A 24,320-nucleotide genomic window follows, 5' to 3' on the forward strand; every position below is an offset into this window, starting at 1 on the left:
AAACAAAAATGTCCCCAAGTCCTCTGTCCTCCTCTTCTGACATGTGCAGTGATGGTGGCAGAATGGTGGAAATGGGGTTCAGGGTGCTAAGAATCACACAGGTTTTAGGCCACCTATAATTTTAACTTGGCTCTTGATACTTCAAATGTGAGCTCCTTATCCTCTCACCAACAAGTGCATACCCAGCTGAATGACTTCAATCATGTTAAACTCGATATTTTGGCCATAAATGAAACTAGAGAAAGAAGGACATTGTTTTCAAATGGAAGGCTGGCTCTTATGCTGTTCTTTGGAAAGGTAAATAAGGGAATTAGAGGACTTGCTTTATCATGTGCTTCAGAGCAATGAGAAACATAGCATTCACAGAAGCTTTGCTCATCCCATTTTGCAAGGTCATGTATGACGTGTAGTTGCAAAAAGACAGTTACAAAAAATCGTTGTTTATGCGCCGGTACCTTCTGCAGCTGATGAGGTAGAGAAATTCTAGAAGGAACTTGATTTCTTCAAATTTGATACTTGGTAACTTCAGTGAAAAGGTGGAAATAGATGAATATTGTGAAAAATATATTGGAAAACTTGAATCATGAAGAAGGAATAAGAGAGGCCAAAGACTTCTGGAGTATACAGAAAACTCTTCTGAAAACAGAATCAGTAGCTAGATCCTCATTTTATAGATGAGGAAACTGAGCCTGAGAAAGGTTAGGTGACATGCCTAAGTCACCCAGTTAGGGAACGTCTGAAGCCTAAATCGAACTTGAGTCTTCCTGACTCCAAGTCCAGCCCTCTGTCCATTTTGCCACCTAGTATGCAGTTGAAGCAACCCAATCCTAACCTGTGCAAACAGAAGATGGACCTGGGGGGGCCTCCATGCCTCCATCTGGGTTATCCCTGCTAGGCCCTGTCAGCAGCCTGAGGGGGAGCTCTTGGCTCTGCAGGATTTTTGTTTTCTCATGGTCAGGCCCTGATTACATCTCCAGGACAGAATCAATACCTTTAAAAGAAGAAGTAGCTTAGGCGCTTAAATAGTGCTTCTCTCACACCTGGGGAGTGTCATGACCTGACTTAGTGTGTCATTCCATGGTCCATGGCCATGGTCATTCTAAGAGCTGTGGTTTTTCTACATTGGCAGAAGTTGAGAGGGAAGGTCTTCCTTGCTTGGTGGGGGCCTGGGAGCTGGGTGGGTGGGGCTGTCAGATAACTCTGGTACTTGTTCCAGACAGCTTAAATCTTACTCATGACCCCGTGGGGTGACAAGTTTTGTGAGACTGAGGAGTAACTCCTCACCTGCAGTGATATTCAGGATGACAGCAGAGAGTGGACAGTGAGGTGGGCTGGTGATTTAGCTCAACACACCAGCTAAATTAGCAAAAGCAGAGGAAAAAGTGGAGGGAGAGGCTGAAAGGTCAAGGAGGGGAAAGGAATCTTAAGACTACTTACAGGGTGAGGATAAGACATTCCAGTCACATGTGGCTCCAGGGCTGCAAAGGTCCTATGCTTGGTGATTAAAGTGGCAGGATTTAACTGTTTGATTAATTAAAAATCCTGTCAGATTTTGATGGTGAAGGGCCAAGCCCTGGTATGAAAGGAGTGCAGTTCCACACGTGGAACAGGGACATCCAGAAGGGCAGTTTCTGTTGAGTGGCCTCATTCAGGCCTCCCTGTCATTGCTTACAACACTGGCCCTGGTTATCAGTATCAGGCTTGTCCCACATGGCATAGCCCTCCTGGCCTTCCCCAGGGAGGGCTAGGGAATTTGCAATTTAAGGACAAGTAAAACAGTACTCAAGCTGAATCCTGGGATTTGGCTAAACAATTGAGACAAAGATCCAGCAAAACCTTGAGAGCTCTGGTTCCCATATGTAGAGAGCATTGTTCTCCATCAGTCTGAGCTTTGTAAAAGTAAAGGCTCCTAGAGCCTTTAGTCACGATACCTCCTATCTCATCGTTAAGACACACGTCCCTCTTGGCTCTGGCTTTTCTCTCAGGTAGATGGAGATTTTTTTTTTGGCAAGAATGCTGGTCTGTATTTGGGAACCACAGGAACATGTCAGACCGTAGTATTCATTCAGTGGAGGAGGACATACAGCATCTCAGAGAAAAGGAAATACTAGATTGGATATACACCAATGATGGCTGGTACTAGGTTCCCCAGCAGTAGAGTCCTCAAGCTGCCAAGGCTGGGTAAATTGCCACTTATCGCCTCTGTCAGGACTCTGTTGTAGAACCCTTCCGTGGAAGCTTGAAGGGAATCGTGCTTTCTGACCTCGGGATAAACAGCCACTCGATGTGCCTGTGAAGGGGTCACACGTCAAGAAAAACTAGAAAAAATCCTGGCCTAAGTGGAGAGAGCCTAGCGTGATTCCTTTGGCAAGGCGACCACCCTTCTCCTGTGAGCAGAGGAAGAGGAGGGCCCTCTGAAATGTCCTTCAGGAACATATGGCATTCCAAAGGAAAGGATACATGGCCAGCCTACAAAGTGGACAAGGGAATGATTTCATCTGGAAAAGGAGACAGGCCAGAGGAGGAGGAAGAAGATGCCTTTTTAGGAAATATCCTGGGATACTCAAGGGGGTGGGCAACGTCCTGCCCAGTTTTCTGTTCTACTGTTGGGCCCTGATTTCCACTAACTTTGCACCCTCAGCCAAAGGACTGGTGCCCTCACTAAGGGGTCCCTAGGAGCTGTGAGTGGTCCAACAAAGACCACTCCTCTCCCTACCTCCCTGAGTCAACAAATGTATACATACCTCAATAACTATCCCTTAGAGTAAGAGGAGCATTCAGGATTATGCTAGGCTTTTAGATCATCTCTGGGGATCCAGATTTATTCAGAGGAGGAAGGTACAGGGAAAATGTGGTAGAAGAAATAATAGAAGGAAATATGCCCTGCAAGGTTAGTAGCAGAAACAGGGGGCCTCTCCTCAAGACGGTTGTCATTTCTCCTCTCTCCATTAACATGATTGGCGTTGATACATTAGGTTAGCGGGACAACCCTTGTAGTGGAGTCCCAGACCATCAGGTTGAGGGTAAGGAGCTTGACAGAGCTCTGTAGTTCTCCCTTCCTCATCAGATTGCAGCTCTAAGGAGCACTACCTGTTAGGGGGACAGACTGACAAAGACTGACAGACACCTGGAGTCAGGGTGCCCTTGGCCTCTACTTTGAACTGAATGTGTCCCGGAACCATGGATTCGAGATTTGGACTGTCCCAAGCCCAGCTGGGTCATGACCTCTATTTCTCCTTCTTGTTCTGATGCCATTCCCCTCCTGAAGCAGCCAGGTACTGAACTAGGCCCCACAGGATGGATTTGGCTAAATTCGTTCTTTTCTATCCCTGTTCCCCTTAATTACCAAAAGCAGTTCTCATTTACTTAGCAGGGGCAGCAGCACGCCTTCACTGTCCTACCCCAGGGCTGCCTTCATTCTCCAGCACTTTATCATAGCTTGGTTAAAAGGGTTATAGATCATCCAGATCTGCTGATATCAGTCAGGCCCGCTGGGTAGTAGAAGCCATGCTGATTAAGCCAGCAGTAAGGATGGTGAATAATGCCTGCTAAGCCCTTGTGGCATACATGAGAGAGAGGATGGAGATTGAACCGTAGCAAATGCAGGGCATTAGCAGATAGGGGCCCAGTGGAGTGATGTATCTTGGTTAAGAAGTTGCATGTATGTGGTACCTCTTCACAAAGTGGGCACGATGGTTGATGGATTTATTGGGCTTCTAATGCCAACCTAGTGCCCCACTTGAACATTCTGCTTTGCCTAATTGGCCAGGCCACTAGGAAGACTAATACCTTTTGGGGTGGAGGGTACCCATCATTGAATCTCCTAATATCTTTAGGAAGCAATCCAAGCAGCTTTACCCCTAGGCCTTTATGTTTCTCTTGATCCAGTCACACTTGAGATCTTGATGGTAGGCATTTTGATGCCTCATGGAGCTTCTGGGAGGATCCTTTGGGGAAAGACAGAAGCATCCATTGGGCTTTTGGACATAGGAGTTACTGAGCAAAGCCACCAGTTCCACTCCCCCCCCCCCCGGCTGCATTGGAAACCAGTTTGTGACATATTGCTGTATATTTCTCGATAGGTACTGAGAGACTTGCCATACACGTCCCCTTGTTGCCTTTTGGCCTGAACAGAGCTATAGTAATGTTGTATCTGCTTCCTATCCCATGAGGCCAACCAAGTGCAGTAGCGATCCATTATCAGAGAGAAATGGCACGTTTAGAACAATGCCAAGAGCAGGCCTTCTGCTCCTAGCCAAGAGTGCAAGCCAGTTTTATGAGTGCCGCATCCTGAGGTCCCAACTACATAAAAACAGACTCTGTTATCTCATTAGCATCTTAAGTATTAACCTATATAAGCACTTCCTTCCCGACTAATGGAAGTTCATTGGGTTCTTTACCAGCAGTGCCCAATGTAAGGGGTCATGGTAGAGTTGTACTGTAACTACCATTCAGCCAGTGATCAATAATTAAAGGCAGTTTATCTGGCCATCCATCAGGCCCACTTGGACAGTTAGGCCCACTTATCTTGTCACCAACAGCTTAGATGAATGGTCTGGCCCATGAGCTGCAAGTTAATGGCAAATACAAGGAAGAGACACTGGTGGGGCTGGAGATGTACAAGCTATTGATAGCTCAGCATCCTAACTCCCAGACGCCAGCACCTACCAGGCACCTGATATGACACTGAATTTAACAGAGACACCTACATAACCAGATGGGCCTGTGATAAGGAAGCTATTTGGATTGTGAGTTCACCTATGCTTGGGCATAGCAACATGGCCTTTCCTCTAGGAAAGATGAGTTGTTGCCTGCAGTGATCTCACTGCCGGTAGGTTCATCCATCTCTTAACCATGGGCTGTAACTATCCCAAGAAGAGGCTGCTTCCTAGTGGGGAATGGGACCAGTGCCTCTATGGCACTTGCCATTCAAGATCTGACTTTGCATTCTCTGCCTGCATGGCCAGGGCTGCCTTCACAAGGAAAGAGCTCACCATTTGCATCCTCTAACTGCGTGGTTTGCTTATAAAATTGCAGACATAAAAGATCAAATGATCCCTGGGCTGCCTTCTCTCTGGAGCTCCAGTGGCTCTACCTTTCTGTCTTTGGCCTGACAAGTACCTTGTTTTGGCCTGCTCGTGGAAGCGCCTTTCTTGGATCACTTCCAACATCTGGTGCTCATCCAGCAGACTAATACAGATGAGCTTTGATATTACATACAAATTATGATCGAACACATTGCTTGATGCAATCACAAATTTTGATTGTCCTTGATGGAAGTGAATTGTCCCCAGGTATTACTACCTTTCCAATTTAAAGAGTCACTTTATTTTCACTGGATGTGCATGGAGTAGGGAGTGAGGGAATGGATATATTCAGAAGTGAATATGATATAAAAACAGAAAGCACCAATTAAAATAATTTTGAAATACAATAAAGGCAGTTTACTCAATTGACCGTTCATTAGAATGTGAGCCTTGGTAAGACAGAGGTTCCTTTTGCCTTTCTTTGTATCCCTAGCACTCTGCACAATACCCAGCATATAGTAGGTGCATAATAAGTGCTTGTTGACTGATCTTTTCATGCTTAGTAACATTTTAAAAATAAATACGTATACCTTATGTACAGGATATCTGTACATTATGGTGTAGGAAGGCCTGGGTCTATTTAGGACATAGGCTCTTACAGTTAAAAGGAAAGGTCATCTAATCTGATCTGATTTCTTAGATGAGGAAAATAAGACCCATAGAAACTGTAATTTGTCCAGGATTATATGCCTAATGCGTATCAGAACAACAGTTCTCAAAGTCAGGACCCAAACTCAGGTTGCTCAACTCCAGATCGATGTTCTTTCTACTCCTGTTGGAAAAAGAAAATTCTTATCGGAATCATTTGTGCCTTGTAAGAATAGGTAAGAAATTGATTGGATAAAAAGGAATTGAGCTGAGTCCTCATCCCTTACATGCTGCTGCTAATGAGGAAGCATGGATAACCAAGCCTTAGGGACCAACCCCTAGGTGAAGAGGTTCCAGATAGAGGTTTGTTGTTGGGGAGAGATTACTGGTGATAACCCTCAGGAGAAGGAATGGAAGAGCAAGGGAAGGGGCCCATGGTCTGGCTCTCTTGTCAGTATTAGCCACTTCCTCTGTCTTTCTCTCCTTCACCAGCCTCAGTGGTTCTAACTGCACTGTTTCTCTTTCTCTCTCTCTCTGTCTCTGTCTCTCTCTCTCTCTCCCATCTCTCTCCCCTCATTTTTGTTAGCTTTAGAACATTAATACAGAAATAATAACAGCCTGGATTTAAGCTAAGATTTTGCCCCATATGCTGTGTATCTCAGATGAACTTAGGGGAATCAAGTGAGCTGACCAAAAGACATTGGGAGACTGAGTCAGGAGGACAGATCCAGAGTGAATGTGTATGGGCAAAAGGCCAGCAGTAGAATGTGTCCAAGGAGTGGATAAAGACTCAGGGATCTCTCTGTCCCCAAATGGAAATCAGATCGGAATCTGAAGAGTGGACAGGAGGCCAAGGAAGCCTGTCTAGCTCACAAGAGCTGGTACAGGGAGGAAGCAGCATGTCCCTATCGTACTTTTTTTTAAAGAGCACGTACAGTCATAGCTATTTAGGCTTATATAATCCGTCGGCCCAGATTAATTGAGTGGCACATTTTTCCTTAGCTTTCTGGTGACATCTAAAAACCAGACTCATTTCTGATCTCTGGAAATTGTCATAAGTATTAGGTTCTTTTCCTTAGAAAGGAAATTAGGAATTAGGGAGAGGGGCATAGACTAGAAGCTAGAAAGGCAGTGAAAAAATTACTATTTTCAGCTAGAGCTCCTCACCCAAGCACCTTAATGGTTGCTGTGACTCTGGCCAAACCCAGCCTTTCTCCACCTTGGAGTTCATTTAAAAAATATTCACCATTTATTTCAGTGCTGCCACTGATTCCTTTGCCTAGAGTCATTTGTAATAAATATAGTGATAATACTGTTAGGAGGGCACAGTATATGTTATTAAATTGGAATCAATAAGCCCCAGACTAGTCAGACACTGCTATTCTGTCATCTGGAAGCTTCTATTACATGACTGACCTTTTTTTTTTAATTTCTTTTTTAAAAAATGTTTTTTATGCAGTTAAGAAAAATGTGTTGTCCAGTGAAGCTGTGATTCTTAAATGTTCTGTCACCTATAAATTCTCTAAATGGTAACCTGCTAGAAAACCAGACTCTGGGCTTTGATTCATGCTTCTGGTTTTTACATTTACCAAAATTGTTCAGAAATGAAGCCTGCTCGTGATACTGCCTCTATCTTTTCATCATTCCAGCTGATATTTGTATGGTGCCTCTAGGTTTGCAAAGTGTTTTCCATACATTAATTAGCTTATTTGATCTTCAGTATACCAGAGGTTATTAATCCCATTTTGCAGATGAGGAAACTATGACTGAAGGAGCGTTATTTGATTGCCCAAGTAAGTGTCAGAGGCAGGAATAAAACCCAGGTCTCTCTGGACTCCATTTCATGCTGTTTCCACTACACTGTGGTGAGGTCTTGCTTTCAAGAACAGACCCAACCTCCTGTTCTTCCTGTCTGAATTCAAGCTCAGGTCTTGATTTCTGTAGGTTTAATTAGAGTGAAGGACACTGAGTCAATAGAATTTCAGTTTTCCCCATTAAGCATAACAGTTGAGTTTCTATATATGTGAAATGTCCTAAAAGGACATTTAAGATTTTTTAAAATGAAGGAATGTATTTAAAAAATTTTAAACAGTTATTTAAATAAACTAGGAAGACATTAATGCACCTAGGATAGGAAGGGAAGTGGTCAAATGGGGGGGAACCATTGTTTCAAACTTCTCTGATAAGAGTTTGGTATCTAAGATACATACACACACACACACACACACACACACACACGTATATGTATGTGAGTTTGTGTGTAACTAATAGCCATACCCAAATAAATAAGTGGTCAAAGGATATGAACAGTTTTCAAAAGGACTACATAGCATTCACATCCAGACAAAAAAAAGTTCTACATCACTAATAATAAGAGAAATGTAAATTAAATCAACTCAGATTTTATCTCATATCCTGCAAATTTACAAAAATGATAAGAAATGACAAGCAGGATGATTTCAGAAAAACCTGGAAAGGAATACATGAACTGATGCAAAGCTAAATGAGCAGAACCAGGAGAATATCGTACACTGTGAAAGCAAGATTGTATGATGGTCAACTGTGAATGACTTAGCTGTTCTCAGCAATACAGTGATCTAAGACAATTCCAAAGGACTCATGATGAAAAATGCTGTCTACCTCCAGAGAAAGAACTGATAGAGTCTGAATGCAGATTGAAGCATACTATCTGTCATTTTCTTTATTTTTCATGTTTTTTTGGTCTGTTTTCCTTCACAACATGATTAATATGGAACTAAAATGTCCACACTCATTGAACCAGAGATGCCAATCCTGGGCTTATACCCTAAAGAAGCCAGTGATATAGAAGAAAGTCCCCATATACTCCAGCAATTATTGAGATAGCTAAGAATTGGAAACAAAGTAGATGCCCATCAGTTGGGGGATGGCTAAACAAATTGTGGTACGGGAATGTAATGTAATATTACTGTGTTGTAAGAAATGGTGTGTGCAGTGGATACAGAGAAGCATGGGAAGATCTGTATGAACTGACGCAAAGTGAAACGAGCAGAGCCAAGAAAGCAGTGTCCACAGTAACCACTGCAACGTAAATGGAAAGAGCAACACTCCAAAAAATCAGAAGCAAATATAAGAAAATTCTAAAACTCAAGCAGGACTCACATGAAGAACCTTGGTGGAGGTGGAGGGCCACAGGGCTTACACATTGCCCGTGTTTTTGGACTTTTTCCAGTGTATTGATCAGTTGTGCCAACTTGTTTTTTTTTCTCTCCAAAAAACATTGTCATATTGGGATGGTTCTCTGGGAGAGGTAGGGGAAGATATGGTGATGTAAGAAACAAAATATCAATAAAAACTTTTTAAAAATTGGATAAACCAGGAAGGTTTCTGTCAATAAAGTATGGCTGTGCTTCCAAAGTGACCTGAGCCTCCCTATCTTTCTAAACCATTCTTGGCTTATTCCTATGTTGTAAAAAAACTGCTTCCCACAATAAATATAGTAATGAAACTGATGCTCTGAGAATTTTTTTCTCCTAAAAGGGAAATTATTGTCTTTTAAAAATTTGGCCATTTCTAAAGGAAGCTAGCAGATAGTAGATTTCAAACAAAAGGATTGTATTTTTACCCCCCTTTCCTCCCCCCCCAAAAAAATCATAAGAGCATAGATTTCGAGCTGGAAGGGACCTTAAAGCCATCTAGTTTAATCTGTTTTAAAGTTGAGGAATGAGAAGCCCGGAGATGTCATAACTTGCCCAAGGTAACATAGATATTGAATGAGTGGTAGAGTCAGGATTTGAACCCAGATATCTTACCCCCAGATCCTGTGTTCCTTCCAGTGGGTAGAGCACTGGTATTGGAGTCAGGAAGACCTGAATTCAAATCCAGCCTGAGGAATTTACTAGCTGTGTGACCCTGGGCAAGTCACTTAACCCTGTTTGCCTCAGTTTCCTCATCTGTAAGATAAGCTGGAAAAGGAAATGGCAAGCCATTCCAGTATCTTTGCCAAGAAAACCCTAAATGGAGGGGCAGCTAGGTGGTGTGGTGGATAGAGCTTGGAGTCAGGAGGACCTGAGTTCAAATCCAGACTCAGACAGTTGACACTTTTTAGCTGTGTGACCCTGGGCAAGTCACTTAACCTGGATTGCCTCACCAAAAAGCAAAACCACAACCCTAAATGGGGTCACAAAGAATCAGACACAACTGAACAACAGCACAAGTCATCTTTGAAGCTCAAGGTCAAAAATGCTTCCTGCCCTAATTTTGTCCTCTTAGTCTTCTCCTCTGCCCACAGCCTATGGTTTTGCCAGATATTATTCTCAAATAAAAGGAGAAAACCTGGAGCGCTGTTATAAATAATCTGAAGAAACCAAAGGAAGGATTTATTTGGATCATCAGGTGTTTCTTAGACCCAGGTAATCTTTATTTAACACACATGATGTGGGCTCTTTCCTTTGCTGAAAACAGATTGCAAGCCCATCTTCATTTACTAGGAAAAAAACAACATCAGGAAACCACAGAATTCAAAATGTAATGCACCTGCCCTGCCAAATCAGGGGTGGGACTTTTTTCATTGTGACTGGACTTTTGGAGAATTTGTTAGTGCCTGGAGAAGTATCATCCCAAATATATAAAATTCATAGTTTCATAATTTATTCTTAAAAACACCAGACTACATTTAAAAAAAAATTAACATTACTTTTTAAAAAATATTGATGCCTTTTGTCTTCCTAGCTTTAAGTTTCTGGAGGTATTCCCCTCACCCACCCCAAACCACAGAATTTAATCCAAACATCTGGTAGTGACCACTTCAGATAATGTATACAACATTCTGCCCTGGTAGTAGGGCAGCTAAATAGTTTAGTAGATAGAGCACTGGACCTGAAGTGAAGACGACCTCAATTCAAGTATGGCTTCAGGCACTCTCTAGCTGTGGGGTCCTGGGCAAGTCAACCTCCTCAGTTTTCCTCATCTGTAAAAATAAAAATAATAACACTTCCCAGGGTTGTTTTGAGGATAAAATGAGTCAATATTTGTAAACTGTTTTTCAAACTTTAAAGCACAAAATAAATACCAGCTACTATTAGTAGTCAGTTTCCCTCTCTGCTTTGAAGGAGGCATATTTCCTTTTCTGTTTTCTGGTACCGTTGTTATTATTTTTTGAAGTACTTAGAATTTAGCTTCCAGTTTATGTTTCACTTATGTTATTGTAGTCATTTTATAGATTACTCTTTTGGTTCTGTTTATTTTTCTCCATCTCAGTTCATAGAGATATCTTCATTTTCCTCTAAATTTCCCCTATTTGTCATTTCTTAGTGTACAATAATATTTCATTACATTGATGTTTCATAGTTTCTTCATCCATTCTCCAATTGATGGGCACCCACTTTGTTTCCAGTTCTTTGTTGACCCAAAACATGCTGCCATTTGAGTGGACCTTTGTTTCTGTCTTTGACTTCCTTGGGCTATTTACTTAGTGGAACAGATAGAACAGTAAGGTGATACCTAGAATAGTTGGAGCAATTTACACTTCTACCAGTAGCATATTAATGTGGCTGTCCTCCCACAGCCTCATCCAAATTGACTTTTCCTATTTTTTTGGTCGCTTGCCAATTTATAGGTTGTAAAGTGAAACCTCAGAGTTGTTTTAACTTACATTTTCTTTAGAAGTGACTTGGAATATGTTTTCAAATGACAGTTTATAATTCTTTTGGTAATTTTGTATCCTTTGACCACTTGTCCATGTCATTTACTTTTTAATTTCCTTTTCCCTCCATTTTGGACAAAAATGACAAATTATACAATAAAACCTAGATTAACCAGCATACTAAGGAAATGGGGCTATTCTGGTGGATTAAATTTTATGTTAACTGGAAATTCCTTTTTGTTTGGAGTCTGCTTTGGTAAGTTCAATATTGTGAACATAGACAAATCCTTCTTAAAGATGAATGATCTTCAAGAATCATCATTCTTTCAGAAGTAAATACTTCTGAGGAGGGACAGGGTCAAAAGAAAGAATAGAATAAATGGGAGGGCAGGATAGGATTAAGGGAAATAGAGTTAGTTTTTCACATGTCTACTATGGACGTGCTGCATGTGTACAACGTATATTGAGTTGCTTGCCTTTTCAGTGAGGGTGGGTGGGGAGGGAGGAAGAGAGAAAATTTGAAACCTAAAGTTTTAGAAACATATGTTTAAAAAAATGTTTTCACATGCTACTGGGAAATAAGAAATACAGGAAATGGGGTACAGAAATCTATCCTGCCCTACAGGAAAATAGAAGGGGAAGGGGATAAGAGAAGGGGGGAGAGATAGAAGAGAGGGCAGACTAGGGGAAGGGGTATTCAGAATGCATGCCATCTTGGGGAGGGGGGAGATGGGGAACTCACAAACTTGTGGAAGTGAATGTTGAGAACTAAAAATAAATTAATTTATATATATAAAAAAGGAATCATCATTCTCTAAGCATCAGTTCTCTGAACTCCTTTTGTTCTTTACCTCAGAATACCCAAGAAATGATTGAATTAAAGAAATACTTTTTCTTATTGCAGATGCAAAATTATAGAGAGGTAAAACATTAATAGTAGTATCCAAGAACATCTTCCCCAGTCCCTTCCTCTGCTATTCCCTATAATGTAGAGGAGCTTTTGGAGGGGAGTGGTGGGTAGGGAAGAGGGCATGCATTTTTTAATGACAATGTAATAGGCATAATTTAAATAATATAATTAATACCATATGTCTGATACATAAGTAATGGGCTTTTGTGAGTTGCTCTGGAAAACTTAACTACTATGTGGAAAATTACTTCTATGGGACAATTCATTCTGAGTTCCTGCTGGTTTAAAACCGAAGTTTTGGAGCATAAATTTAAAATGGGAGGCAACTTTAGTCAAAAAGCCTTGGCTTCAAGTGCTCCTTTCATGTGTACTGGCTGTGTGATCTTGGGCAAGTCACATGAGCACTCTTATTGCTCCCAGACCGGAAATAACGGAGCAGTTGAATTTTTGAACTGGAAGACAGAGGATGTTTCCCCACCAGGGAGACCTCCTGCACCAATGAAATCATTGGTCTAGCCACACACCAAAAAAAAAACAAAACAAAAAAACCCCCCAAAACACCCCACTACCCTTTTCACAAGTTGGAATTCCCTGTGCTATAGATAATGAAGTTACAGGAAACGAGTCAAAATCTGACTCCAGGACATCCCCTGGAAGTCATTTTTTTAAATTGTCGCTCTTAGGCTGTTTTCTTGCCATGTGTTTTCTTCTCCTTGAAGTGGAGTGTTGGGGGAGAGTCATGATTTGAGAATGTCTTGAACATAGCTTACTTTGTTGGGACCCCTAGTTTTTTTTTGGAAATGAACTTTGATGTTCATTCCTTAACTATGCAAAGCTTACCCAGAAGAGGAGAAAATGCTAGTGTGGAATAACTTGAAAGAAGTTTTTAACTTTGTTCTTTACTGTAGATGAAGAACCGGCTCCAGCTGATGGAAAAATTATGTTCAGAAAACCAGCCAAGAGATCCTCTGATGAGAAGTATTTGGGTTTGACAGCAAACTCCAGAAAGAAGAGAAAAGATGAAGAAAAAAAAAAGGAAGACTTGGTTCCAAAAAACAATCAGAAACAAATAAAAAATAGTAACCTGCTTTCTTTTGATGATGCAGAGGAAGAAGTTGAATAATTGTACATATTTTGAACTTTTGTATTCTCTCCTTCGAGAGCATTTGGGGGGTGTTCCTTAAACATTTTCTTACGGACTTTTTTCATTTTTTAAAGAGTGGCCTATGTTGGTGATGTGGAGTATGTTTGAACTCTATTTGGTGTAATTGAAATATTTCAGCAAACATAATCAAAATTGCTTAAGGAGCTAGATCTAGAATACGTGACCCAGGTATACTTGGCACCACCTCCTCCCTCCTTTGTAATGTCTCTAACATAACTCCCATGACCATTTAGGTTAAAGACAAGAAGTCTATGTATCCGTTTAAAACTATTGATTACAGCTAAAGACCAGGATCTTATGTGATTTACTCAATGACCTTGAGGAAGCTGCCCTGTTTTCCCTATCTGTAAGTGCATGATTCAGTTAATTACCTTGAATTATCATGAACATCATGCTAATGCAAAATACTTTTTTACTTTAGTGCCTACAACTTCCTCAGACATTAAAACATCTTTTAGCTTGCTTGATATAAGTATTTAAAGCCTGTGCTTTGTTAATGTTTTGAGACTTTTTGCCATTTTAATTATATTCCACCTTTCAATCTTAGGAATTTCCATGTAAGTTTATGAATGACTGACTCCTTTGTAGCATATATATTTTTTAAAAAAAAGAAGATTCGAGATTTAGGATAATGTGCCATTTCAACAAAAGGAATGAGGTGGATTCTCAACCCCATTTAGCCATCTAAAAGAATCTATTGTGTTCCAATTAAAACACCACCAAGAATTTATGGTAGCTTGGCCCAGACTCTCTTGGTATGAGAAAACATCCTGAATCTAGTTTCTTATTTTGCTGCAAAAGAAGTAAAATTAATGGGGATTGTAAAGCTTTGTGAAGGAACTGATTGGAAATTGCCGTTTTGCAGCTGTTTGAGGTTTAACTGTTAATGTTTTAATGTAGCTCATGAGAATGTAATAAAAGCAGAAAATGTAAATAAATAAAACCGATCCTTAGACATGTTTCTACATGTAGCTAAGGCCAAGATCTATAAAGACAAAATGGAGATCCTGTGTGGATGATTTTGCCAACCTAAGCCAGTGGTTAATTGTTTTAAAATGATTTGTTTCTTTCCTTTCTGCTACATCAGCATTTTAGATAGATTCCAGCAGTGATTCTCAAACAATCTTGGTACCCCTTTACATTCTTCAAAATTGTTAAGGACCTCCCAAGAGCTTTTGTTTGTTTGGGTTATACCTATAGATATTTACTGCATTTGAAATTAAAACATCTTAGTATTATTATGAAAATAGTTTTGACCTAAAGGATCCCCTGAAAAGATCTGTTGACCATACTTTGAGAAATGGTGATCTATAGTAATTGCTTCTGGATGGGGATGTTCTGTTACTCTGCAATAATCCTTTTGACTTCTTGACCAGACCTCTGCCTAAAAAGTAACAGAGGGAGAGTTTGGGAAATAGGTTAAAAGCTGAACAAGATGGCAGCAAATTCCTCAAGGCAAGAAATAAAAATTTAATTAAACTTTAATTTTCATTCAGTGGTGCTGCTACCTATTGCTCAAGGTTGTCAGTTATATCCCAGGAATTTGGGCCAGCTCATTCCAGCCAAACTCATGAAAATTGCCAAAGGGCTTTTAATTTCCATGTAGAGTTTGCCAGTCCTTGGGGGTTTTAGATTTATTAGAAAGCCTTATGCCTACAGTGCTGGATCTCCCTTGCTGTTATTAATAATAATGAATATTCAACTGATGGCTCACGGTCTACATAACTTGCCTTGTAAACTAAACTTAGGTAAATCTTCATCTCCTATCTGTGATTTTTACCAGTCCCCCAAATTTTTACCAGCTCCAGCTTTTAAGTCATCAGTAATTTATCTAATGATGGTGAAGTTAAATGACCTGGAAAAAAAAATGGTAGCCAGCAGAGTGGGTAACATTTAAAAAATTTTTAATTGTAATTCTTGGTTGCTTGAAGTCACCTTTTAGTTCTAGTACAGTTGTTTCAGGCTGTGGGCCTGAGATAATTGTTAAAAACTTACATGCAAAAGACTTTGGAGTTGAGCTGATAATCAGTTTCAGAGAGTTGCTTGCAAAAATTTGTCAGCACTGAAAATAATAATGATTTTTTTTGAAAACCCCTGTGCAAGTAGCCATCTCCGTAAGAAATAGGAGACAGAGGTAAGTTGAATGGTTTCAGGTTCAAATATGTTTAAAAAAATCTAGAACAGCCTGTTTTCAGCTTTGCTTCCCAACTCTTGGTGTGAGCTGAGGTAGGGAAGTGTTCTTCAGCTCCCCACTCTCCTGCTGCAAATGTGGAAAGGGATATTGATTGGTGCATGTTAAACAGGGGTAGTCTATAGTAGCTAGCCAGAGGGTTGGACTTGGAGGGAGGAGAACCCAAGTTCAAATGTCACTTCAAATGCTTTCATACTGTCTAACCCTAAGTAAAGGTCATCACTCTTGTATCTAATTTCCTTATCTGTAAAATCAGGGGGTTGGACTTGATGGCACCTTCCACCTCTAAATTTATGGTCCTATGGCATCCATCCTCCTTATGAGTTAGATCGAGAAGTGTTACATCCTCAATGGGCACTACATGATCTGGAAATAGATGAGTGTTTTCAGAATGACGATCAGAATCAAGCGACCATCATTTTCTTTGGCATTTTATTGACTTTCTAACTTTGGAACATTTTCCTTTATGAGCAAAGGGAAAAAAGGCATGGGCAACTTGGCATTCAGTGAAAACCCTCCAAGATTCTTGTATTTTCAAGAAAATAGTATTCAAAGGCGTCCAAAATGCCAATGAATTTGTGAAGGAAACTTCCTTGGAAACTATTCAAAATAAGGTAGAAAACTTCCACTTATGTTTGGTGAAGTTCTTCATGAAATGGGGGAGGGAAGCTGATCTCTTGAGGTTCTTTGCAGTCTTAATGTTTGATTTTCAGATACAGGTTATTACTCATACTTCCTGACTGGGAAGAAGTTTTTGGACATGTCCCTAAGGTAGAACAACAGAAATGTATTAATCAGTGCTATTTGTGGTGGTGTTTAGTCGTTTTTCAGCCATGTCAGACTCTTCGTGACCTCTTTTGGGTTTTCTTGGCAAAAATACTGGAATGGTTTGCCATTTCCTTCTCTAGCTCATTTTACAGATGAGGAAATTGAGGTAAATAAGGGTTAAGTGACTAGGTCACACGGCTTGTTAAGTGTCTGGGGCCAGATTTGAACTGACAAAGAAGAGTCTTCCTGACTCTAGGGCTAACGCTGTGCCACCTAGCTGTCCTGGAAGAAATAAATTTGGCACTAGAATGGAGGTCTCTTGAAGCAGAGTTTCATAATTAAAATTATTTTACTGGTTACTAGCCATTCTTAGGACTCATTTTAAAATTGAACTTTATCCCAAATTATAAAAGTTACATGTTGTATAGAAGGTATAATATAGTATTTCTACATTGTAATTTTAAGATATTTTTTAAATGCTATGGAGGCATCGTAGTATTATGCCATGTTATAATTTAAAGATACATTTTAAAGATTTTAATTTTTTTTTAGATTTAATGTGTATGGCTAGGTAAAAATTAAAAATGAAATTGTAGGAAAAGAAAGTTCACTTTGATTTTAGGACTTTAAACAAAATGATGAGTTAATTGTGATGCAGAAATAATACAAATGTACAGTTAGTTAAATTGATCACTAGCTGGAAGAGTGTTTCCTCTCTGCTCTGTAATTTAATATGAAAGCCTTTTGATCTGTCCTATTTTCTAATTAAAATTGTACTGCATTTTTTAAAATGAGAAACTTGAAATCTTTTTAAAGTCCATAAGTTATTAAAATAGAGAGCGGATCTGTTTTTTCTCTTATATTTAATGCTTGTCTTTGGCATTTCATTTGTCTCTGATAATGGAATTAGACTAGTGAAGGCTTTACTTTTGTCCTAATCGCTTTTACTGCTGATCCCCAGGTTGCACAGTGTTACTAAATGCTAGGAGAACTTACACAATATGGGCATGTGTAAGTTTTTTTTAAAGGTCCAGAAAATATTTTTTCACATGTTGTCAATATTTGCAGCAATTTCTCGATGAATTTTATCTGTAGCCTTGATGAAGATAGCTTTCTGGTTTTTCATGTTGGGATTACTCTGGTGCTATCATTATAGGCTCACAGTAAAATCTGAGTCTACTTTTTTTTACCTCTCTTTATTATAAAATCTATGTTCTGTCAAATGCTAACAGTGATGCTATGCTACTTTTTAAAAAAATACCAATGACTCTCAAAGCATTATGCAAGATGTCTTTTAAAAATTCTGAGTATATACATGCCAAAGAACACAAAAAGAGGTAGTATATGAAATTATGAATCTATTTCATACTGCTTGCTTTTTAAAAAAGCAAATAATAATTTCATATGATACTTTCAAAACTGTCCTGCTTGTGCTTGCTTCTGAACTTCTGTTTTCTTCAGTGTTTAAAAAAAAAGTTTCAATGGTCCTCTCTCTGTTTCTGTCTCTGTCTCTCTCTTTCTTTATGGCATCTCTATTGCAGTCTCTCCCCCCCCCCCATGCTCCCAATTAAAAACTGAGAAAACACCCTTGTAATGAAAACTTTTCAACAATTAAATTTGCATTTAATCATCTTAAATTTATTGTTTGTAATGTTTTGAAAAAAATAGTATCGTGTAATGCTGGATAAAACAATTTGAAGAGAAAATTCTTTGGTGCAGGTGGAATAAATACAGGCAAAGACAGCAGAGGCAGGTAAAGTAGTGGAAACACAGAAAAACAAAGTAAAAAGCCCAAATTCAGAAAATACAACTCATTACCTTTTTCATTGGATTTCATAAGTACTCACTGATGAAGAGGAAAGACCTCTGTTTGCTTTATTTAAATGCTTTAGCTGCAGGAAGCATGAAATCTAATCAATTGAAAGGGTGTCTTGGAAAGTGTACTTGCAGAATATATTGAAAAGACAATTTTTCCAGAGAAAATTAGATACAAAAAAAAGACGTTAAAAAGCCATTACTGTGTCATCAGAAAGATTGCTTGCATCATCTAAGGTTGCTTACTAAGAGTAATTGCTAAGAGTAAAATTGCTTCATTCAATATGAGAAACATTTGTTCTACCTACAGTTTTTGATAATGAAGTGATGCTTGGTGAATCATATAGAAAGCCTTTTCACATGGTTCCATTTGCAAGTAATATGGTAGGACGAATTGCCCATATGTCTGAAGACTTCTGTGAAGACATAATTGGGGATCTGAAATCTTCTTATATTGTATTGCAAGATAGATAAAGCATTTATCAAGCCCTTACTATGTGCCAGGCACTGTGTTAAGTGCTCCAATTGCAAACTAAAAGAAAAACGATGCCTGCCCTGCAAGAGCTTGCATTCTAATGAAGGAAGACAACACATAAAAGGGAGATAAGGGGGTAGGTGAATAGGGCAAGATGGAGAAGTCAAGAACAGAGCCATAGATGAAGCAGCAGATATGAAAGATGCTCATTTGATTATGTGTAGTACATTTTGGAACCAATGTTAGGAAAGACTTACTTTGTAAGCTTATTGATGGCAATGCCACATCTAAAGAAATTTCAATGTAATTTGTACATACATACACACACACACACACACATATATATATATAGATGTATAGATATACATATATAGTGAAAATGGTATAATTTGGAAGAACTATCAGATTCTGCACTGATAGAGGCCAGTTGGATTAGGGAACCCATTTTCCATGGACAAATATTGTTCATTTAGATTTATTCCAATTGGACAAGAACAGTTAGTAGACTTACCTTGTGATAGGGTAGGAATGGGGACTGGAGCTATGATTTGTTTATCAGATTGGACTGAGGAGGAAAGTCCTTATGCTAATACAGGTCAGTACCTTCTCTGACTCACACTGTCAGAGAATTGCTTACACAGCCCTGAAAGATTAAGTAACTTGTCCAGGGACCTACAACCATTATGAGTTAGAAGAAGGACTTGAACCCAGGATCCAAGGCCAGCCCTCTATCCATTACATTACTTTACCTCACATCTTCAAACAAGTGTTTGAATCTGAAAATATTTTAAGACTACAGGTTGCTGGCTTATCAAACAAAATAAAAATTTTACTATCATTTGTAAGATCTTATTTGTGCAAATTGGAGTTTTGCTACTAGGGCTATTATGAAGACAGCAAATCATCCTTACTATGGTTGAAAAAGAATTACATGTAGCAATAACAATGTCTACATTCTGAGAAACTTTATGCCAAAAAAAGCCCCTCCATTACATTAATGATATTGTTATGGTTATTATTTTCATGGTTAGACATATAAAAATTGTAAAAGAATTCTTTATTTAAATATCTGCATTTCTTGGGTTGCAAACATGTTTAACATGTTTGTGATTTATAAAATTATAAATTTATAGTAATTTTTAATTTAATGATATTTATTAATATTTATAATTCATGGCCTTAATTTATGTCTCTTTGAATAAAATATAAACTAAGAAATTTATTTGTGTAGATTGCATTATAAAAGGAGACAGGGCAATTTAAAAATTAATAATAATAATAATTTAATTAATTAAAATAATTAAATTAATAATTTTTAAATTAAAAAAACTGAGGTGTATCACTACAGAAAATTAGATCACTGCTCTATTTGATTACTATTTCCTTATCCTTTCATTTCCATCCAACAGTGTAGATGACAGTCTTTCCATGTTTTTGTAGGGAGGGACATAAGATTGGAGAATATTACTACTATCTGTCACTGGTAAAGGCTTCGTTTCTCAAATATGTAAGAGAACGGAATCAAATTTATAAGAATACAAGTAATTCCCCAATTTATAAATGGTCAAAGGATAGGGACAGGCAGTTTTCAGATGAAGAAATCAAAACTATCTATCATCATATGAAAAAGTGCTATAAATTACTATTGATTAGAGAAATGCAAATTAAATGACTCTGAGGTACTACCTCATACTGATTGGCTAATATGACAAAAAAAAAAAGGAAATGATAAATGTTGGAGAGAATGTGAGAAAGCTGTGACACATACATTGTTGGTAGAGTTCAGTACTGATCCAACCATTCCAGAAAGCAATTTGGAACTATGCCCAAAGGCCATCAAATTGCATACCCTTTGATCCAGCAATACACTGCTAGGTCTGTATCCCAAAAAGGTCGTAAAAAAGGGGAAATGGGGAAAGATCTATTTACACAAAAATATTTATAGCAGTTCTTTTTTGGGGTGGCAAAGAATTGGAAATTGAGGGGATGCCCATCAAATGGAAAATGGCTGAACAAGTAGTATATGATTGAGATAGAATTACTATTGTGCTGTAAAAAATGAACAGGCTGATTTTTTTTTTAGGCAATTGGGGTTAAGTGACTTGCCCAGGGTCACACAGCTAGTAAGTGTCAAGTGTTTCATCTGAGTCTGAGACCGAATTTGAACTTGGGTCCTCCTGACTTCAGGGCCAGTGCTCTATCCACTGCACCACCTAACTGCCCCAAACAGGCTGATTTAAAAAACAAAAACAAAAACAAAACAACATGTGGAACTGATGCAAATTGAAGTGAGCAGAACCAGGAGAACATTGTACACTATAACATCAATATTGTACAATGATCATCTGTGAATGACTTACCTATTCTCAGCAATACAGTGATCCAAGACAATTCCAAAGGACTCATGCTGAAAAATGCTATCAGTCTCCAGAGAAAGAACCAATGATGCTTGTTGGGTTTTTTTGTTGTTGTTTTTTTTATTTTTTATTTTTCTGATGGAGTTTGAATGCAGAGCGAAGCATACTATTTTTTACTTTATTGTTTTTGTGTTTTTTTTCTTTTAGTCTGTTTCTTCTTTCACAACATGACTAATGAAAATTTATTTTATGTGATTGAACATATATAACTTATATCAAACTGCTTACCATCATAGGGAAAGGGGAGGTGAGAAAGGAATAAATTTGGAAGTCAAAATTTAAAAAAATGAATGTTAAAATTTGTCTTTACATGTAATTAGGGAAAAAAATGCCATTTTTTAAAAAAGGAATATTACTAGTTTCCCTTACTGCAGACCAGAAAGAGATTAACTTGTCTCAGCTGGTATGCTGGCCATTGGCAGAGCCAAATATTTGAGCCTGCTACTTAATGAAAAGAAGAATGTTTGACATTTTTATTATAGGAAATTTGATTATAAAGCAGCAGGCCATTCCACTAAATCAGTAACCAGTGTTCTGATTTTATTTCTCTTGATTGTTCTACTGGGTTGTAGCAGCTTGGCAAAGTCATCCAGTGCTTCACCCTGCTTAATCGGATCAGCCTGGGATTTTTCCCTTCCCAAGGTCACTTTGAGTTTTAATAATATGTGTTTGCTTTTTGTAGTTTTTAATATGTATTTTAAGCCCAGAGCGTTCTTGGTAAAAATTTTTATCCTAGATTAGTAGACGAAGAAATGGGGAAGCCAACGTCGTCCATTGGGTTGATTCAAGTTCACATTGTATCAGGGTCAATGCTAAATCGAGTTTACTTCAAGTTCACATTGTATCAAGGTCAATGCTAAATCGAGTTTACTTCAAGTTCACATTATATCAGGGTCAATGCTAAATCAAATGCTTCTGTTACCCAACCATAGTCCTAATTAATAAGCACATTATGGTAATTTCTCCAAAAAGGAACTAGATGTCAAGTAGAGCATGGGGGTATTCAGTAGATCTTTTCTATTTGTGATGGCAACTAGCTTCTATGTTCATCAGTAGGTTTACTGATTTCTCAGCTTCTAAATTGTAATTTATCTATCACCCAGTGATTTCCAGCAAACATTAATTATGGAAAAAGTGACGCATATGAGGTTGTGTTGTTCTTGGTAGCAAGGAGACCCAAATGTTGTTGTTGTTTTTGGTCTTTCGTTCTTGAAGAGGACCAGTGATGAGACCCAAATGTATAGGGCAGCAGAAGGCTAACTTCAAATCCTGCCAGGTCCTAGAAGGAAGTTTATCTTAAAGCAACCATGTGGCCTAGAGCATGATTTATCCTCTTGTACCAGAGAGATTTCTCATTTTTCAATGAACTAGATAGTTAATTGTTTAACCAACAGTTTAGGAGAGGTATGTGCATTAGTTCCCCAGAGAGTCCATTTAAAATTTTAAAAAACTGTTTCAGAGGATTTCAGAGTCTTAAGTGTTAGAAGAGATCTACCTCAGAGGTCATCTAATCAAGCCTTTATGTGACCAGGAATCCCCTCTAAAATATGTCTGATAAGTGGTTAATCAGACCCACCTAGAATAACTCCATGACAGACCCACTGAGGCAGCCCGTTCCTTAGTTAGCTCCAATTATTGAGAATGGTTTTCTTATATTGAGCCAAAATATTCCTCTTTGCTGCTTTCTGCTAGGTGTTCTAGTTCTCCTCCCTGGGGTTAAGCAGATAAGCCTGATCTTTCTCCTACACAGTAGCCCCTCTAATACCTAGGATCATGGGAGTTGGAAGGAACTTGAGGTCACTTAGTCCAACCTCCTCCTTTTATTTTATTTTGTTAAATTATTATTTATTTTAAACTTTTTTTTTCTTTTTAAATTGAGTCCCAAATTCTCTCCCTCCCAAATGAAGCCAAAGGAATTGGAGTCTATTCTCCACAGAGATCTTTGCAATGGTGACTTAAACTTCTCCATATCGATTGCCAATTTAGTTCTGATCAATGGAAAATTACTTATGGTAGTAATACAAATGTTACCATCTCCAGTGCTGACATGGCATCCCACAGCACCTTTCTGTGGCAGAAGTGTAAAGTGCTTTTGTGAACTTTCTCATTTTCTTTACAACTTCTCAAAGTAGGGTTACATTGACAATGAAGGAAGTGGTTTGTTTACTGGGAAAGGACACAGGGGTAGGGAACCTGTAGCCTTGAGGCCACATGTGGCCCTCTAGGTCCTCAAGTGCCTCAGGGACTTACTTGAGGACCTAGACAGCCACTTGTGGCCTCAAGGCTATAGGTTCCCGGCCCCTGGATTAGGAGGAAGCATGGACTCTTGGGGCAGGAAGGAGCCTTAATTAGTCACTGTTTGTCCCCTTTACCTTCAGACAGAACTTTAGTTAAACTTCAGATGGGCACAGTCAGTCTCACAAAGATAATTCTATGACATACAAGTCAAACAGCCCTGAGGACTACTCTCAAGCAGGTAGCCCAGGCTGTCCACTCCTTAGAGGGTAGATGTATGCTGGCAAAAGGTCTCTGGCACATTGGGTGGACCCAAGGAGAACTTATAAGGAGAATTTATATGAGGACATGTCCGAGAGTCTATAGGATGTACTGGCATGGATGGGCTACAGTTTGCTTCATTGGAAAGGATTTCTAAATTCAAGGCAGCTTGGTGATACAAGCAGATGGAACACTGGGCTTGGGTTAAGAAGATCTGAGTTCAAGTCTGGCCTCAGACACTTACTATTTGTGGGACCATGGACAAGTCACTTAACCTCTGTTTGCCTCAGTTTCCTCAACTGTAAAATAGAGATAATAATAATAATGCCTACCTCCTCGGGTTGTTCTGTTTGCCTCAGGTTCCTAGACTATAAAAATACTGATAACAGTAACACCTGCCTCCCAGGGTTGTTGTGAGGATACAATGAGACAATATTTGTAAAGTGTTTAGCACAGTGGTAGCACATAGTAGGCTGCCTGGTACATAACAGGCATTTAAATGTTTGTTTCCTGCCTTTCTTTCTTCCAAATTGATGAGATCTCAGAACCATTTGAGTATTTCAGCATAGGTGTCCCCAAAGTCTTAGTGCAAACCTTTACACTTCTCCTCCCTTAAAATGTGAAGTCCTTGAGGGTAGAGATTGTTTCATTCTCTGTATTCCCAATGCCAAACACATAATAAGTGCTTGTTGATCAGTTTGGCATCAGCATTTATTTGGTGCCCATGGGGAGCAGGATTCTCTTGCTGTAGTTCCCGCTCCTGACTCTAGTCTGTGATCCAGTTG

The 24,320-nt window shown here is 39.0% G+C and overlaps 1 protein-coding gene across 1 annotated transcript in view; it reads left to right on the forward strand.

The window, feature by feature from the left end:
- KIAA1143 (KIAA1143 ortholog) overlaps positions 1–14,372 on the forward strand; it is a 36,760-nt gene extending 22,388 nt beyond the window's left edge. Inside the window, exon 3 of the mRNA XM_020987351.2 lies at positions 13,117–14,372. Within this exon, the coding sequence (XP_020843010.1) occupies positions 13,117–13,331 (215 nt within the window). The 3' untranslated portion in view covers positions 13,332–14,372. The remainder of the gene's footprint in view (positions 1–13,116) is intronic.
- Positions 14,373–24,320: the final 9,948 nt, after the last annotated feature.

The sequence above is a fragment of the Phascolarctos cinereus genome, unplaced genomic scaffold (genome assembly GCF_003287225.1).
Source record: "Phascolarctos cinereus isolate Bilbo 61053 unplaced genomic scaffold, phaCin_HiC Scaffold_1;HRSCAF=81, whole genome shotgun sequence".
NCBI lineage: Eukaryota > Metazoa > Chordata > Mammalia > Diprotodontia > Phascolarctidae > Phascolarctos > Phascolarctos cinereus.